Below are 14,746 nucleotides of genomic sequence, written 5' to 3'. Positions count from 1 at the left end.
GACTTTCGCACCAGCTCTTCTTCCAGCTTTCGCCGCCCTTCGATCACTGCTTCTGCACCAGCTTGTCTCTACCCTTCGATCACTGCTTCTGCACCAGCTCTTCTACAGCTCCGATCACGACATCTGCGCGAGTGCTAGTCAAAGCTGCTTCCGATCCGATCACGACATCTGCGCGAGTGCTACTCCAGACTTCTTTCACTTCACTCACAGCCTTTGCACGAGCTATCATCCGATCCTGTACTTCACTTCGATCACAGCCTTTGCACTCCCTCGAACCTTCTGGACTTTGTCGCATCGATCATCACCCTTCTCCGACCGAACAGAACTCGCCATGTCTCCAGAACACGACAACGACCTCTTCGGCGACGAGATCGACTACGAGAAGTACTGGCGTGACCTATACCACCAATCACGACGATCGTTTGAAGACCTGATCTCTTTCTCCGACGGCTGGATCCATCGACTGTGCGCAGAAAACGACAATCTGCAAAGACAACTTCTTCAAGCACAAAAGGAGATCGCCGCACTCAAGAAGACGAGCACACCGCAACAGACAGCATCGGCAGAGACGACACCACCGCGCGAGACGAACGAGCAGAGAGCCACCGAGAGCCCTGACGACCAACCATCTGCAGGCGACAAATGCAATGGCGATACACCTCCCGCTCCTCAAACACCACTCCAGCCGCCCAAGCCGCCCCAAGCCAACACGAATCCCTTCGGCAGAAAACCCGGCTCGGACAACTGGGCGGAGACATTCAAGGAGGCGGGATGTGAGAAGCGCAAACGCGACGACGCTCCACCAGAGGAGGGCGGCGCTCCCTCGCCAAAGCGCTCTGCTGCCTCCGCCACTCCGCCCAGCTCACCACCACCTCGCAGCACCCGCTCTGGCGCCTTCGACGCGTCCAAATTTTTCGACAAAGACGCCGACACCAGAAGAGAAGAGGCCGCCCACCTCGCCGCCCAGAAAGCGCGAGCCGAAGATGGCCGCGCCTGGCGCGAGAAGCGAGACCGCCGCCACCGCCAGCAGTCCTTTCCGCCGCCACCACCTCCTCCACGCCAGCAGACCTCCCGCCCCTCCCCAACGGCCGCAAATTCGCCATTGAGAGGTGGCCCGCCCGCTTTCTCCCGGCTGGGCATCTTCACCACACAAGCCCTCGCCTGGCACGAGACCGTCTCCTCCTCCCTCTCCCAGAGAGACAACTTCCCGGCCCCGCCCGCCTTCCCTCGCTCCGCCTTCGGCCTCACGACGTTGTACACACCCAACGAGGGGCTCGTTTGCTCCAATGCGGGCTGCAAAGCCAACAAGAGCGCGGCGGGCGAGGGCGTATGTGAGTGCAGCATACGCAAGGCGGTCTCAATTTCGCTGGGTCGGGAGGTCTCAGAGAAAAAGGCGGCTTTGAAGGCACTGCGGGTGGCGGTGCACCCAGATCGGTGGGTGGGCAGAGGCGAGGAGATGGCGAGAGAGGTGTTTGTGGTGGTGGACGGCATGTACGAGGGGGCGAGGTGAGGGGCGTTGGTTGGTTGTCTGTGGTGTTGTTTCTGGCGTTTTGGTTGCTTTCGGGGTGGTAGATGGGAGGATGGGGCGAGAAAGCAGCTGGTCTGCAGGCAAGAGATGAGAGTGTTTAGATTGTTTTCTCTGGCGTAAAGCTGATTTCTGAGGCAAGTGGTAGCGAAAAGCCGTGTCGTTCAGACCAAAAATGCAAATGGAGAAAGAAACTGTTGATTGTAAATGCTACTGTCGTGATGTTTCTCAACCCCTCGAAGGTCTCTTTGCTTCCTTCTCAGCATCTCTTGGACTCTCCTCCCCAGCTGGAGCGTTCTTCTGTACATCATCTAAAGGCTTATCAATGACCTTCACCTCATGTAGTCTGCCGTTGACGTCCCGATACGCCAGCCTGGTCGCAGTAGTCTGGCTAGGTGGCTCATGTCTCAACTCAATACTCTCCAAGGAGGTGGGACTCGTTCCAGGGCTTCCCTTCTCCTTCATAGCCGTCGCAGCATTAGGATCCGAAGCATCCAGAGCCACCACCGGAGATTCCTCGAAGGAACCAGGCTGTCGCATTTTCAGCATCTCCTCTCCGGACATGGGCTTTTCCGGATCAATCTCGTGGGGCCGGATTGGTGCCCTGGATCCGTTAGACGAAGCGAGACTGGACATGGGCTTGCCTGACAACCTCGCCCAGATGCGCTGGAGGAGGCCTGCCATGGCGGGCATGCAGGTACAGACGACGCTGAAGTTGCATTCGACGGACGACCAGATGACAGCGTTGTTGTAGTCCCAGCTCGGATTGCGTGAGACACCAATCTTGACAAGATACTGCAGACGGACCTGTCTTTGCTGTTAGCTGTGTCAGTGCGGCGAGATGTGTGTAACATACGATGCTGCAGATCGTGACGAGCAAGCCGACCATGAATATCAGCAAGACCCCAGTCTTTCTACGCCAGGAGATGTTGAGCTTCAGGAAGTTGTGAAGTGGTAAAATGAAGACTACCACGTCATAGCAAATGTTTATGGCGCCGAGCGCGTACAGCTCGGCCGACCTGTTGATGCAATATCCGTCGTGCAGTCCATCCCAGAAGGTCCAGCCAAAAGATACTGGCCCACAGCTGAAAATCTCAGCGAAAACAAATGCCACTATGGTGACGACATGAACGGCGATGAGGAACCAGCAGACTCTGCGGAACCAGATCGATGTGGCATCCTCGGTCCAGATGCGGAGGTACAGTTGCAAGATTGAGACCTTGGTAACCATCACGAGGATCGTGTAAATTATCGTGAAGGCAAAGAAGTACTGGCACTCCATTAGTATCGCTCACAGGGCTCCTGAGAGCTACAGACCTTCAAGAACAGTGTAATCTGCATCGGCGACAGCGTGAAATTGTCGGTACCCAGGCCATTGTCGACCATTAGCTGGACGAGAGCATTGAAGGGTATCAGCAATGCCATGCAGAGCAGAATGGTCCAGTCGTCGGTGCCATAGCCGCTGCCATGGAGACGTTCAGGCCGCGCGATGAATCGAGCACCGACGAAGATGAGCGCCAGCGCGAAGAGCGACCAGGTGATGCGCACTGTTATGATGCCTCTATCGCGAACAATTGCGCCACAAAGATCTTTTGCGACCTTTTCGATCTCTGCAAGATGTCAGCAATGATCTTTGCGGAGGTCAACATGACATACCCAGCTGCTGTGGTACTGTGCAGTTCGACACCAGACAAGCAGTGATTGCTGTGGTGAGGTTGTTGTTTGAACACAGGCAGGAAGGGTCATCAACCGAGCAGCCGTAATCAGGAAAGACTTGGACGTAGCAGAGGCCCTATATTACATGTCAGTAAGATTGGGCTGCCGCGGGACAACTGCAAGCGTACACCACATTCTGGGAGGTCGAGGTCGGCGAGTTGAGATAGCGCTGTCTGGTTGATTTCCTGACGTGGTCCAAGTCGAGCATCACAGCAGAGCGCAATGCTCAACAGGGACAATACCACGTTCCAGAGGCCCTTCATGTTCAGAGAGCGATATTGAAAGGTGCTCTGCACATACAAAGTCGCAAGGAGAGGCTCTGCTCGACGATAGTACTACTTGACACTTTCCAGAGCGGAGTATGATGCGCTCATCATGCGTTGAGCCGGGCAACTCATGTTCGTGGTTGGAAGCGCCTTGGTGCTGCAGCTCCACGTTACAGACACTGGCATCCCTGGTATCGGAGAGCAACTAAATGATCAGTGTGCCGTGTTTTGTGGGCTACAGACTCGCTTTGAGTTTCCGGGAAGGCATCTCAAGACGACCACGGAGAAGACTGCGTGCGAAATAACAGGAGGCATGAGTCGGGTCACTCGTGAGATGTGGTCGAATGACGCCGATCGCGAGTCGCTATTGGCTATCCGAAGTGTGACCACGTCGACTTTGCTTGAGGCTTGCTGAGCATCCCGTGTCGGGGCGAGAGTAAGGCATTCTCAGCGACGGGATGCATACAGTCTTGCGAGTTGCGCTCAACACGAAAGAGCTTGATCGAGCCCTCGACGTGGTCGGTTTCAGGGCACAGCACGACACGAGTCGACGAATCCTGAGGCTCCACTTCTGCTATATGCTGTGGGTGTTATTGCTCGGTCTGTTCGTCCTGTCGTGCAGATGCGAACGAGTCCAGCAACAGTTGAGAGACAGGACTTGTGACGGCTGCGAAAGTGGAGGTGGTTGGTGAGACGGGATGAATGCGGCTCATCGCCAGCTGTGCAGGCATCTTCCCAGGCGAACGGACCTCGTTCGACGCCGATGACATTTAGTGTTCGCCATCACATCCGGTTCGACGAAAAGCAGAGAGCGGATCCCCAAGTATTCCTGCAGTTGTCCCTGATGATGATTGTGCAGATAAATGCAAGACGAGGGTTACTTGTAGTGGCTTTGTCGAGGCAAGAAGTTGGAAGCAAAGGGCGACGAACAACCACGGTAGCTCAATGAAGTTTAGCGCGGAATCCCGAAACTCTCGCGTTGAGCTTCTCGCGTCTGACTTGTCTGCGGCGTGCTGAGATCGCACGACTCCAATGAAGGCGAGCGCAGAGTTCATGTCCCTGGCAACTTATCTGTTGACAGCATTGGACTGTCTTCACCTCCAGTTTATCCGTACTACAAGCAATGGGATGGAAATCAACAACATTACACATATCTACGAAACAATCGTCACACATCTCATCGTCTTAAACGCCGTACCATTCCGGCCGGGGCTATTGCACTTTAACCTGACTCTGCCCTCCTCTCTGAATCTCATCACTCGATCCCGTGCTTCGACTAGGCGAAACCTCGCTGATCTTCTCACCTGCAACCTTTCCATCAATTGTCCTTCCACTCGCCTGATGCGCTTCCTCATCATCATACGGCTTCCAGAAATCCTTCTTTCCTTTTGCTGCGCGAGTAAGCCAAGGTGGGAAGACGCCACCGGGCAGCTTGTAGGTCCAGAATTCCTTCAATTCCTTGTCTCTGGGTGAGATGCGGTTTCCGGTGGCCTTCTCGAGCAGCCAGACGCCGACGTTGAGCACAATGTAGCTGATGATTCCAGCAATGAGGCCATATGCGATTGAGTAGGTGAAAGGCATGATGGCGATCGTGAGGAACGCTGGGACTGCGTCTCCGATGTAACGCCAGTTGATATCTGCAGCAGCCTTGGTCATGAGTGAGCCCACGATCACGAGCGTGCAGCCCGTAGCCCAAGGTGGGATGGAAGCGAAGATCGGAGCGAAGAAGATAGAGATGAAGAAGCAGAGCCCTGTGATCATAGCTGTAATTCCAGTGCCACCACCTTCGGAAATACCAGCGCCGGATTCGATGTATGCGGTCACAGGAGAGCTGCCGAAGAGGGAGCCGATAGTGACACCCCATGCATCGACCAGGTAGGCGATCGCAGAGCCTTCAAAATCTTGGGTCTTCTCATCAATGGCGCCACAGTACTGCGCCATTGAGTACATGGTGCCCGTGCAGTCGAGGATGTCCACGTAGAGGAAGGTGATGAGTGCGACTGCAAATTGTCCACCGTGCTCTCCGATGCTCCAATCTTGAACGGCGAGAACGTTCTTGATAGGTCGGAAGGTCACGACTTGCTTGAAGAAGTCGAAGCCGGAGTCTCCAGTTTCGGTGTACGGAAAGTAGGTCACTTCAGTTCCTCTTGGCCAGGAGATGATGGAGACGAGCAAGATACCAGCGATAATGGCGCCCTTGACACGGAACATCATCAAGAAGACAGTCACGAGACCACCGCAGAAGATTCCGATCCAGAGGGTTGGGTTCCTCATCTTTGCGCCACTAGGGCAAAGTCCGTCTTCGTCGAATGCTGATTGCACGCATCCCGCCAGTTCGAGAGGTGTCGATTTGGCTCCAACGACTAGACCAATTCCAGCGCTGTACGTCAATCCAATCAGCGTTAGGTAAAGACCGATCCCGACACCAGTTGCCATCTTGATCGAATGTGGAATCGCTCGGGCAAGCCATTGTCGCAAGCCGAGGACTGTGAGAGCGACGAAGATTAGACCTTCAATAAAGACCGCAGTCAGCGCCTGCGAGGCGTTAGCTTCTGTTCCTTCGAAGTTTCCAATCCTATGCAAGAGATGGCCTCGCACAAAGAACACTCACCGTCTCATAAGGAATAGTCCCAGTCCCGTGATAGCCGACCACGTTGAAGGTGAAGTACGCATTGAGGCCCATTCCAGGAGCAAGCGCGATCGGCATATTGGCGAACAGACCCATACAGAAACTCGTCAAAGCGGCGATTGCAGCAGTTCCGGTAACCAAGTCGCGTCGAATTTCTTGCACGCAAAGCATGTACGCAGGGTCTGTGTCGCAGACGCCATCGGCTGAGTTGGCATAGTCGCATCGGCAAGTTCCTCCGGATTGCGAGATGATGTTGGAGTTCACGCTGATGATGTATGCCATTGCAAAGAATGTCGCCAATCCTGCTCGAATTTCCGTGAAGAAGTATGTTCCTTTGCGCTCTTTGGGCTGGTCATGGATGTCAGCTTGTCATTGTCGATTGTCGGATGCGAACGACACACATGTCCGCTTCCTTCCAAACGGAAGTATCTTCCAACGGCAGTCCTCGCGACGGCCGCATTGGCGTTGTGTACCCAGCTGGAGTAGCCCATCTTGGAATTTTGTCGCCGGGTTTCGCGGACCCTAGCGGATGGGAAAGGACAACGGTATTCCTCTGCTGGGAGGGGAAATTGAAAGGTGAAAAGGCCGTCCTTTTCACACAGTCGAGATCAAGCCAGCAGAGGTAGCTGCACCTGCAGATCCTTTAGCGGGACATGTGCTGCTCGCGTGCCGAATTCTAGGCTCCTCGTGGAAAAGTCATATCTCCAGCGAATGGTGACCAACTTTTTCCCGGCTCAAGCTCTTCTTGGCGACTTGGCAGTTGGTGGTCTCTTTCGGGTCGAAGTACTCCATCAGGCATCTGTTCCTTGCTGACACACAATTCTGGATTTTTCCTCTTCCGATGTGTATCTGGTGGCGGCAACAGCGTTGTTGTGAGTGTCTTTCTGATGATATTGCGACGCCGGAAGAACTCGGTGCAGCCGGACAATTCTGCAGGGTGTTCGCAGGTTCGCTCGCCTGACAAGCTTGGCGTGGCCGAAGGATCGTTCCTCTTCCCCTCGCGCACATCGCCGGCGAGCTATCCATCCTCCTCCAAATGACCAAGCCACCGCTGCTCCCATTCATGCTGCTGCAGGTACTTGTGCCCATGTACTCCTAGCCTGGCGACGGCCGACCGGCTTTCCACCCTGCTATGCTCGCGTGGCATCCTTGCACTCCGCACAACTCGGTTCGACGAACTCTTCCTCATCTCAAGTTTCCTCTGGGGACATTGCTATGCTGAGACATGCTGTGGGCGTATCGTATGGAGAAGCAGTCGAGAAGCGTTCCACAGCGCGAGGCGCTGCGCGTCTGTCGTGGGACCACAGCACCTGATAACGCAGATCACTCTACGCGTTATCGGTACAATGGCATCGTCCTGGTTCCCGGGCTCCTGTGTCATCGCACGAGCTGCGCCTTCCGTTGTGAGCAGCTGGTGGTATCTCTTGCCCATCGGCCATCACCGACGGCCCCTCATCTCCTGCTCTTGAAACATCGCGACTTGCCGCCCAGCCTTTCACGCTCCAGCCCGATGCCTACAGCACGCTCCATGTTGTCCTTGGACCAGACAGATGCGATGATGGGGCTGCCACTTCCAAGCTCTTGAAGATGAGGTCTGCTGATGGTTGAGCCTAGTTGGCTGTCTCAAGACAACACAGCGCCGATCTTGAAGTCTAATGTGTTTCTTGGCTCTTCTTGGAAGACTTGACCACACATGAGCTCGCAGAAAAGCGTGCGAGCTGCTTTCACAACTTGCGATCAGCATCCATTCTCTGCGAATGTCGTGGTCCGATTTCCATCATATGTCCATTCCGAGGCCCTTGGATCCGTAACCCGAAGGGGCACCAAGACGTGCTCTGCTCCACCAACCGGCTCTGCCAAGCTCTCATCATGGTGGACTGCTCGTGTGTTGGATTTGAAGGTGAACTGTCACCGCAAAGCTCAAGGTGAAGTACGCAATCAGGTTGCAATATTCTTGGTCCAAGTTGCGGCAGATTGTTGCCTCTTCCGGGGACCAAGCTAGTCCGCACTGGGAAGGACGTGCTTCCGATCCAGCGATTCTCTGCTCCAGTGTAGGCAATTGTATTGACTTGGTGTAGAGTAAGCACTGTGTGGAGATGGTGAATCTCCTGCTCCGAATTGGTATTGTTGGGTCTGCCTAGCTCTTTTGTCTCCTCCCTCATGACGACGATCATGCTTGGATCAAGCTAATTCGTTGTCACAGCCTGAGGGATATCACCACTTGAGGCTGATCGATTCTTTCCGGTCTTTCTGGCCCAGCATATCGTCCCTTGTCGTGATAATGATTTCAAGCCCTGCTCTTCGACCTGGCTTCCATTGAGGCCCCAATCAAATTATCGCTCTGCTTTCCCTCTCACGCCCCTCCCGAAGACCATTGTTTGCGGAAGATCGAGGCGGTCGAGGCCGAAAGGGTCGAACTTGCGAAGTCGTGCTTGCATCTTTGGGAAGAAGCTCGGGGACGATGTTGATCAATTGCATTACCGCCAGCGGTTGTGGATACGTTCGTTCGTTCGAGGAAGTCGGAGAAGGGGCCTTTGTCCCACGGAAGTCGTTTGAAATATCTGTCTGTTTGCTTTGGTCAACTAGGTGGAAAGAGTGGCCGCATTGAACTTTCCTCCAGGTCGCTGCTCTGTTGTCGTCGGTGTCACTCATCTGATGCCACCGTTGGCTCTGCTTACTGTTCCAAGTCAAGGCCAAATGGTTCAGTGCAGGTCATTGGCACATCTGCTCAGAACACCAAAGCCGCTCGTATTAAGCTTCTCGTCGTCCCTGAAGTGGCTGTTGCGTTAAGACGGATGGTCGAAGCCGGAGGGACAATCTCCAAGTGGTGGCTAGAGATCAAATGCTTGGCTCGATAGCAATGCTGATCCTGATGGCGGTGCCGTCACGAGTTCCAAGCCGCTCCTGGGCAAGAGAACCTGCGAGTGTCAATATGCTGCAAGAGACCCCTCCGACCATGCTCACTGTCATGCGATGGACTGGCTTGAGGGACCAGCTCGGCGTGGGTTTGCATCAGTAGTCAACTTACCATGTCGGTTCTGTCAGGTCGTAAAACTGCTGGCGACCAGCGACCAGCGGGTCTTTGACTAATGCGAAGTTCGAATAGGGGAGGCTCAAGACGGAGCCGTTGCTGCGCGCGTGCTCTTTGTGCGGTCTTCGGACTGCCAATTGGTGGTCTTTCGTGTGGTCCATAGAACGAATGTCTTTCGGACTTGGTGTCCTTTGAGGCCTCAAGGACAATTCCTGAACCGGCTATGGAATTCGTCCGAAAGGACAGCAAGCAAACTGTCACAGTGGTCGCGGAGGTAGGGCTTCAAGGGAGAAGCAAGAGCTAGGTCGTGTAGTCGTAGTCATTCCCAGCTGGAAGGGAGGACAGCAGAGCAAGTAGTGAAGCTTGGAGCTAGATGTTCCTGGCTGTTTCGCCATAGCCTTGGCTGCCTTACAGCACGTTTAGCACAACAGGTAGCTCCTACATCCTCAAAGAACATCTGACCCACCATAGAAATTGCCAGAGCATACTATTCATCGTCCTGCGCCTACGCGCTTTGACATGGTACGGCCAAGACGAGCAATGTGCGGCGCCCTGTAGCATGTAGCTGGACTAATGATGGTCCAACTTCCTCACTGACCACACGAACATCATTTCTTTAGGTTTCAATGCGCAACCTGACAACGAACGCCAGCCCTCACTCCAAACGAGCAGCTCAACCTGCACGCGGTGCCTCCGAACACACCTACCGAACTCTCCATTGCCTTTCCAATGCCACTGCCGACGATCTGACAGATCCATACCAATGAATGAGCGCAGCAGCCGCTTTGAACAACCGCAACAACCACCAGAACAACTCCCTTCGCACTCCTTCGCAACGATCACGCTTCTCCACTGCCCCTGCGCACTACCAACAGCGGTCCCACGAGCCCACGAGCCCACACCCTGGTCCTCATCACGACCTTGACCCATTCCGAGCGACAACGCGACCCTAAAGATACACACCACCATTAACGACTGCGCCATTGACGACTCAAAGTTGAGCAGCGAACCCATCTCGCTCCCCTGAGCCTCGCTGACATCCTGACGGTGTTCCGTTGTTGCCCGCAAGGCTGCCGCCATCCACAAATCGCCCCCTTCAATCCGATTCGACCACTGCAGCAGTACAGACGTGGAAGAGCAGCGACAATTGATGTGAGGAAAGGTGGAGGAGCAAGACGAACGAACAGGAATGGGGATTACGGGATAAGGGCGACGGTGAACAAAATTGGACGGGAGATATCGAAAGAGCAGGGTACCAGGGAGGCATAGTTGATGGACATTGGGCAACGGGAAGAGCAGAGTGAACTACAAGCTGCGCTAGCGATGAGCTGAGCGGTTGGGAGGCTGGAAAGTCCGCGAGGATTGCACCGACAGAAGAGTGAGAATACGAGTACATGGATTGGTCACCGGGCATTGTGGTGTGAAACTTTCAGGAAGAGCACGAGGAGGTAGAGAAGAGCAGGGAGAACATCTTTGGACATAAAACGGTAGGTCTGTAGACGCCCGATGTCTATGGGGCGCGTTTGATGAATGGCATTTGAAACAGATATGGCGTGGCGGAAGACAAGGCATTTGCAGTGCTGGATGAGTCTAGAAACTGCGATCTACATCGATTCATGTCTGCATGTGCGTTACGGTCAACGCAGAGACTTCTAAATGCGCATTGAGTGAGTCTCGTCGTTGGTCCGCTTCCGATGGCGATCCCATCCTTGTCAAGCGTGTGACCGTTCTGTTCTGCTTGACCACTTTGTGATATAGGGCCTTGACCAACGGGTAGAAGGAGGTGCTCATCCGCTGACAGCATGTTAATGGCCGCAATAAAGCTTTCTGGCATTTGGTAGACAGCTTTTGCGGTATGTCTGCCTTTATGACACACTAGGAATGATATTATGGACACACACGCGGGCATTTCAAGCACTGGCGAAGGGGTTGGCGGGCCAGAAGACATTACGCTGAGCATCTTGCAGCACTGCGCTTGCTTACAATGCTTGCGCATCGCGCTCACACTGCTGTTGATTGTCTGGCATCCATCTGAAACCCAGTGAAGTTGTTCTGTAGATGCTTTCGCCGCCACATTCGAGCCTATGGTATTGTGCTGCAGCGCCAAAGACATGTGCCTAAGCATGTACTTCGCACTGAATGCGATCCCGTTCATCCGAAAGAATCTCGTCGCGTTTCTGAAGATTGTGTGGCCTTGATTCACTCGTCACTGGTCATCTTGGCTTCACACAGCGCGGCTTCCACCGCAGTAGCTACGGTCCAAAGGCTCGTTCTCGACCACCACACCGCCCACGCGAGTATTCTGTTTCCTGTGAGCACGACTAAAGTGAACACATGGGGCGCGTAGTATGCGATTTGCAATATTGTGGTGTATTGGCTCGTATGTGGCTTTGGGGTCACTTTGGCTTCACCCTGCAGGCAGTTCACGAGAATTGCCAGCTTCAATCGTAAAGAACTCCATAACCCGACATCGCACATCATTATGAGCTGCACCATCATGACCGTCTCGTTCAGCGCATCCTCCGCATACCAAATTCGCATGGTATTGCGATTGTGACCCACATGGTCCATCGCGCCTGCTCAATGTTGTGGTGCACGGCCCCCTGCGCTCTTGCTGTTTCCTTCAATTTGCGTCTCACGCGTCCGGTGGCGGACAGCACAAATAGTTTCGTCTCGCCCACCGCCAACTCTTCCTCGTCGACTTCACATCATCACAGCATATCGCTCGCATCGCTTTGCACCAGCAATCGCTCGTCTACATCCATCCACTTCTCGTCTACCACTGCATCGCGCTCCACCAGCAGCATACACCACCCTCATCACCAGCATTACATCACGTATCAGCACTTCAGCGCCATCACTGCCGGCACAGCATTGCTCTTCAGCTTTTTGACGGAACATACCCACTGCCGCTTCCATTACATCGCTTTCCGGCGACAGGACACCCTCATCACCAGCATTGCATTGCTCTTCAGCACTTCAGCAACATCACTGCCGGTACAGAGTCGCTCATCAGCACTCGAATAGACTATCACCACTGCTACTTGCACAACATCGCTCTCCAGCCACACCACACTCTCACCACCATCACTGCATTGCCCTTCGGCGCTTCCGCACACTATCGACATTGCTGAGACCGCTTCGCTCTCCGGCAACTCTACACACCACCGTCACGACTAGCATTGCATCGCTCTCCAGCAACCCTTCACACCATCAACCCTACCATCATGTCTACTGCCACCTCCACCCGCAACGACAAGTTCGAGCGTCTCGTCCAGATGCGTACTGAGGGCAAGTCCCCCGCTCATATGGCTGCCATCGCCCTCACCGACAACCGCGCGCAGAGAGCTACCATTCGCTTCATCGACGGTGGCCGCGTCGTTCACTACAACGGAGGCTCCTCTGAGCCAATCGACCAAGCCTTCGCCACCGACAAGTACTGCGACCTCAAGGCGAATGGCTTCTGCATGTTTCACGAGTCCAACCACTTGATGAAATTTCGCCGCTTCATCGACGACTGTTTCAAAGACATTGCCATTCACTCAGATTTCGCTCTGGCTCGCTCCGATGACTTCGCCTATGCACTCCAGCATCTCGCCGCCGTGGTGAAAGACAACGTCCCAGCCCGCAGCCAGCTTGCCATCACCACCCAGCTGTACCACAACCTCGAAAACATGATTCAGGTAGAATTCACCTACCGTGCCGCCCGACCTCTCGAAACCAAGTACAAAGGCAAATTCCTTCACCGCGAAGTCGATGGCATGGTCGAGCTGGAGATGCCCAGAGACCCGTGGCTCCACAGATTTGCTGACAAGTACCGCGAGGAGGACATCAACCACCCAGATGTCTTCAAGAACCCACTTCTCGCCTTGCCCAGCGACTCCGTGTGGAGATCGCCAGCATCGACCGCCTCTGCACCGGCTACTTTCTCCTCGGACACCAACCTGTCCGACATCACCGACTCACCACCGGCGTCCTTCCGTGCCAGCATTGCCAACGGCACCAACCGGTACACGCCTACCGAAGACATGTGCATGCCATCTGTCGGAGACCTTCTCGTCCCAATCGACACCCGCTTCGGTCCCGCATACAACCAAAAGCTGCTCGACTACCACCAGGCCTGCTTCGAGAACGCCCAGCTGCACCTGGCCGCCGACGCCGTGCTCTTCGTTGGAAAGTAAGTTGCTTTACCGATCCCTCGCTCGAACAATCGCTGACCCTGTCCTAGCCTCCCGGCTTCATTCACCGACCTCCAGCTCATCACTGGGCTGGGAGAGACCCTTCGCTCGGTGGGCTCGGGCACATGCTTCATCACCGTGGCCCGCACATACAGCGGAGATGCCGTGCGACCACACGCGTTGGTCCAATTCTACGTATGTCACCTCATTACCTCGACGATTCACTGTCACGTCAAGCTAACCAGTCGGCAGACACCCCTGTGCGTCGACCTCGCCATCAAGCGAGTCAAGGGCCTGACCCTGGGTGGTCGTCTTCTGCGTGCGGAGCGCAGCTACGCCAAGCACTCTCTCTGCGTGCTCCGCACCGACGGCGCCACCCCATACTCGCACGAGGTGGAGGGCCTCCTTCGTCGCTTCGGCGACTACCGCGCGGACTGGCGCCCAACGGGCTGCCATGCCACTTTCGACTGCTACGGCAGTTACCTCCGCGCGAAGGAGGCCCTCCGGGGCAAGGTGGAGGGCAATTTGTGGGTTCGTTGAGTGTGTTTTGGGCTGGAGAGTGGGTTTTGTGTCGTTTATTCTGTCCTTTTTCGGTGCTTGGGTGTCCATAATACACATAATGAAAGCACGTGGGGTTTACATTTGTCTCATTGCCGTTTTGAAATTCCGTATCTTGCTGGTGTCTCTGCTTGAGAGACTCGTTGTATGCCACTGGAGCTCCAAATGAGGCACAGATTGAGAAGTATTGACTGGCCGAAGCCTTTGATACGGTCCTCTTATCTCTGTCCATCAACGTTGTTGTCTGCCGCTTGAGCTCCAGAAACTTTCCATCTTGAAAGCCATGGAGACTCGGAGAGCCTATTGTTGGGCCTCGTGCCTCTGGATTCAAACCCCCCTGGATGCATCCAAGCATACAAATGGACAAGAGTTGGGCAGCTTCATGGATTCAGAAACAGCACAGCTGGACGCCATCGCTCCGCCAGAATTCATTTTTGAATGCCAACAGAACTCAAGAAGCAGCGTGGTTGGCTTATCATCGATTTTTGGAGAGCTGCAAGCAGTTCCTCTTGTCTCTGGGAACAGAATCAGTTGGCGGCCATTCGAACTCTAACCAAGTAGGAAGATGCAAGCATCATTCCGTCAGAAATCCGGAGGCACGTTGGTCTATTCTCTGATCAATTGAATACCAGTACGCTACTGAATGTCAAGAAGGTGTCTGGACTGGGTGCCGTGGAGATCTGGAGAGCATTGAATAGGTACCTGGTATCTCTGGATGTGAGACTCCTTGAAAGCGAACGAACCTGCGATTAGCTCATGACATGGGTAGGTGGACTAGCCAGAGATCATTAAGATGCCCACGTCCTTACTCTGAGCGCAGGCGCTCATTGTCTGCTGCTCAAT

The 14,746-nt window shown here is 54.5% G+C and overlaps 4 protein-coding genes across 4 annotated transcripts; 2 read left to right on the top strand and 2 right to left on the bottom strand.

Moving 5' to 3' along the window:
- Positions 1 to 331: 331 nt before the first annotated feature.
- RHO25_003003 (uncharacterized protein) lies at positions 332 to 1,510 on the top strand (the record flags this gene model as incomplete). The annotated part of the gene is made up of 1 exon (XM_023598534.2): positions 332 to 1,510. One exon carries the CDS (start codon positions 332 to 334, stop codon positions 1,508 to 1,510), a length of 1,179 nt encoding a protein of 392 aa, XP_023455388.2.
- Positions 1,511 to 1,753: 243 nt separating this feature from the next.
- Positions 1,754 to 3,504, bottom strand: RHO25_003002 (uncharacterized protein; the record flags this gene model as incomplete). The annotated part of the gene is made up of 5 exons (XM_023598533.1): positions 1,754 to 2,332; positions 2,382 to 2,795; positions 2,843 to 3,135; positions 3,182 to 3,317; positions 3,370 to 3,504. The coding sequence occupies 5 exons, from the start codon at positions 3,502 to 3,504 to the stop codon at positions 1,754 to 1,756; spliced, it is 1,557 nt and encodes a 518-aa protein (XP_023455391.1).
- A 1,215-nt stretch (positions 3,505 to 4,719) lies between these two features.
- Positions 4,720 to 6,627, bottom strand: RHO25_003001 (uncharacterized protein; the record flags this gene model as incomplete). The annotated part of the gene is made up of 3 exons (XM_023598532.2): positions 4,720 to 6,042; positions 6,119 to 6,484; positions 6,538 to 6,627. The coding sequence occupies 3 exons, from the start codon at positions 6,625 to 6,627 to the stop codon at positions 4,720 to 4,722; spliced, it is 1,779 nt and encodes a 592-aa protein (XP_023455390.1).
- Positions 6,628 to 12,394: 5,767 nt separating this feature from the next.
- On the top strand, positions 12,395 to 13,885 carry RHO25_003000 (uncharacterized protein; the record flags this gene model as incomplete). Its single annotated transcript, XM_023598531.2, has 3 exons — positions 12,395 to 13,344; positions 13,396 to 13,540; positions 13,598 to 13,885. 3 exons carry the CDS (start codon positions 12,395 to 12,397, stop codon positions 13,883 to 13,885), a joined length of 1,383 nt encoding a protein of 460 aa, XP_023455335.2.
- Positions 13,886 to 14,746: the final 861 nt, after the last annotated feature.

Source organism: Cercospora beticola, chromosome 2 (assembly GCF_033473495.1).
Source record: "Cercospora beticola chromosome 2, complete sequence".
Taxonomy (NCBI): Eukaryota; Fungi; Ascomycota; class Dothideomycetes; order Mycosphaerellales; family Mycosphaerellaceae; genus Cercospora; species Cercospora beticola.
The sequence above is the reverse complement of the archived record's forward strand: the minus strand, read 5'-3'. Positions and strand labels throughout refer to the sequence as shown.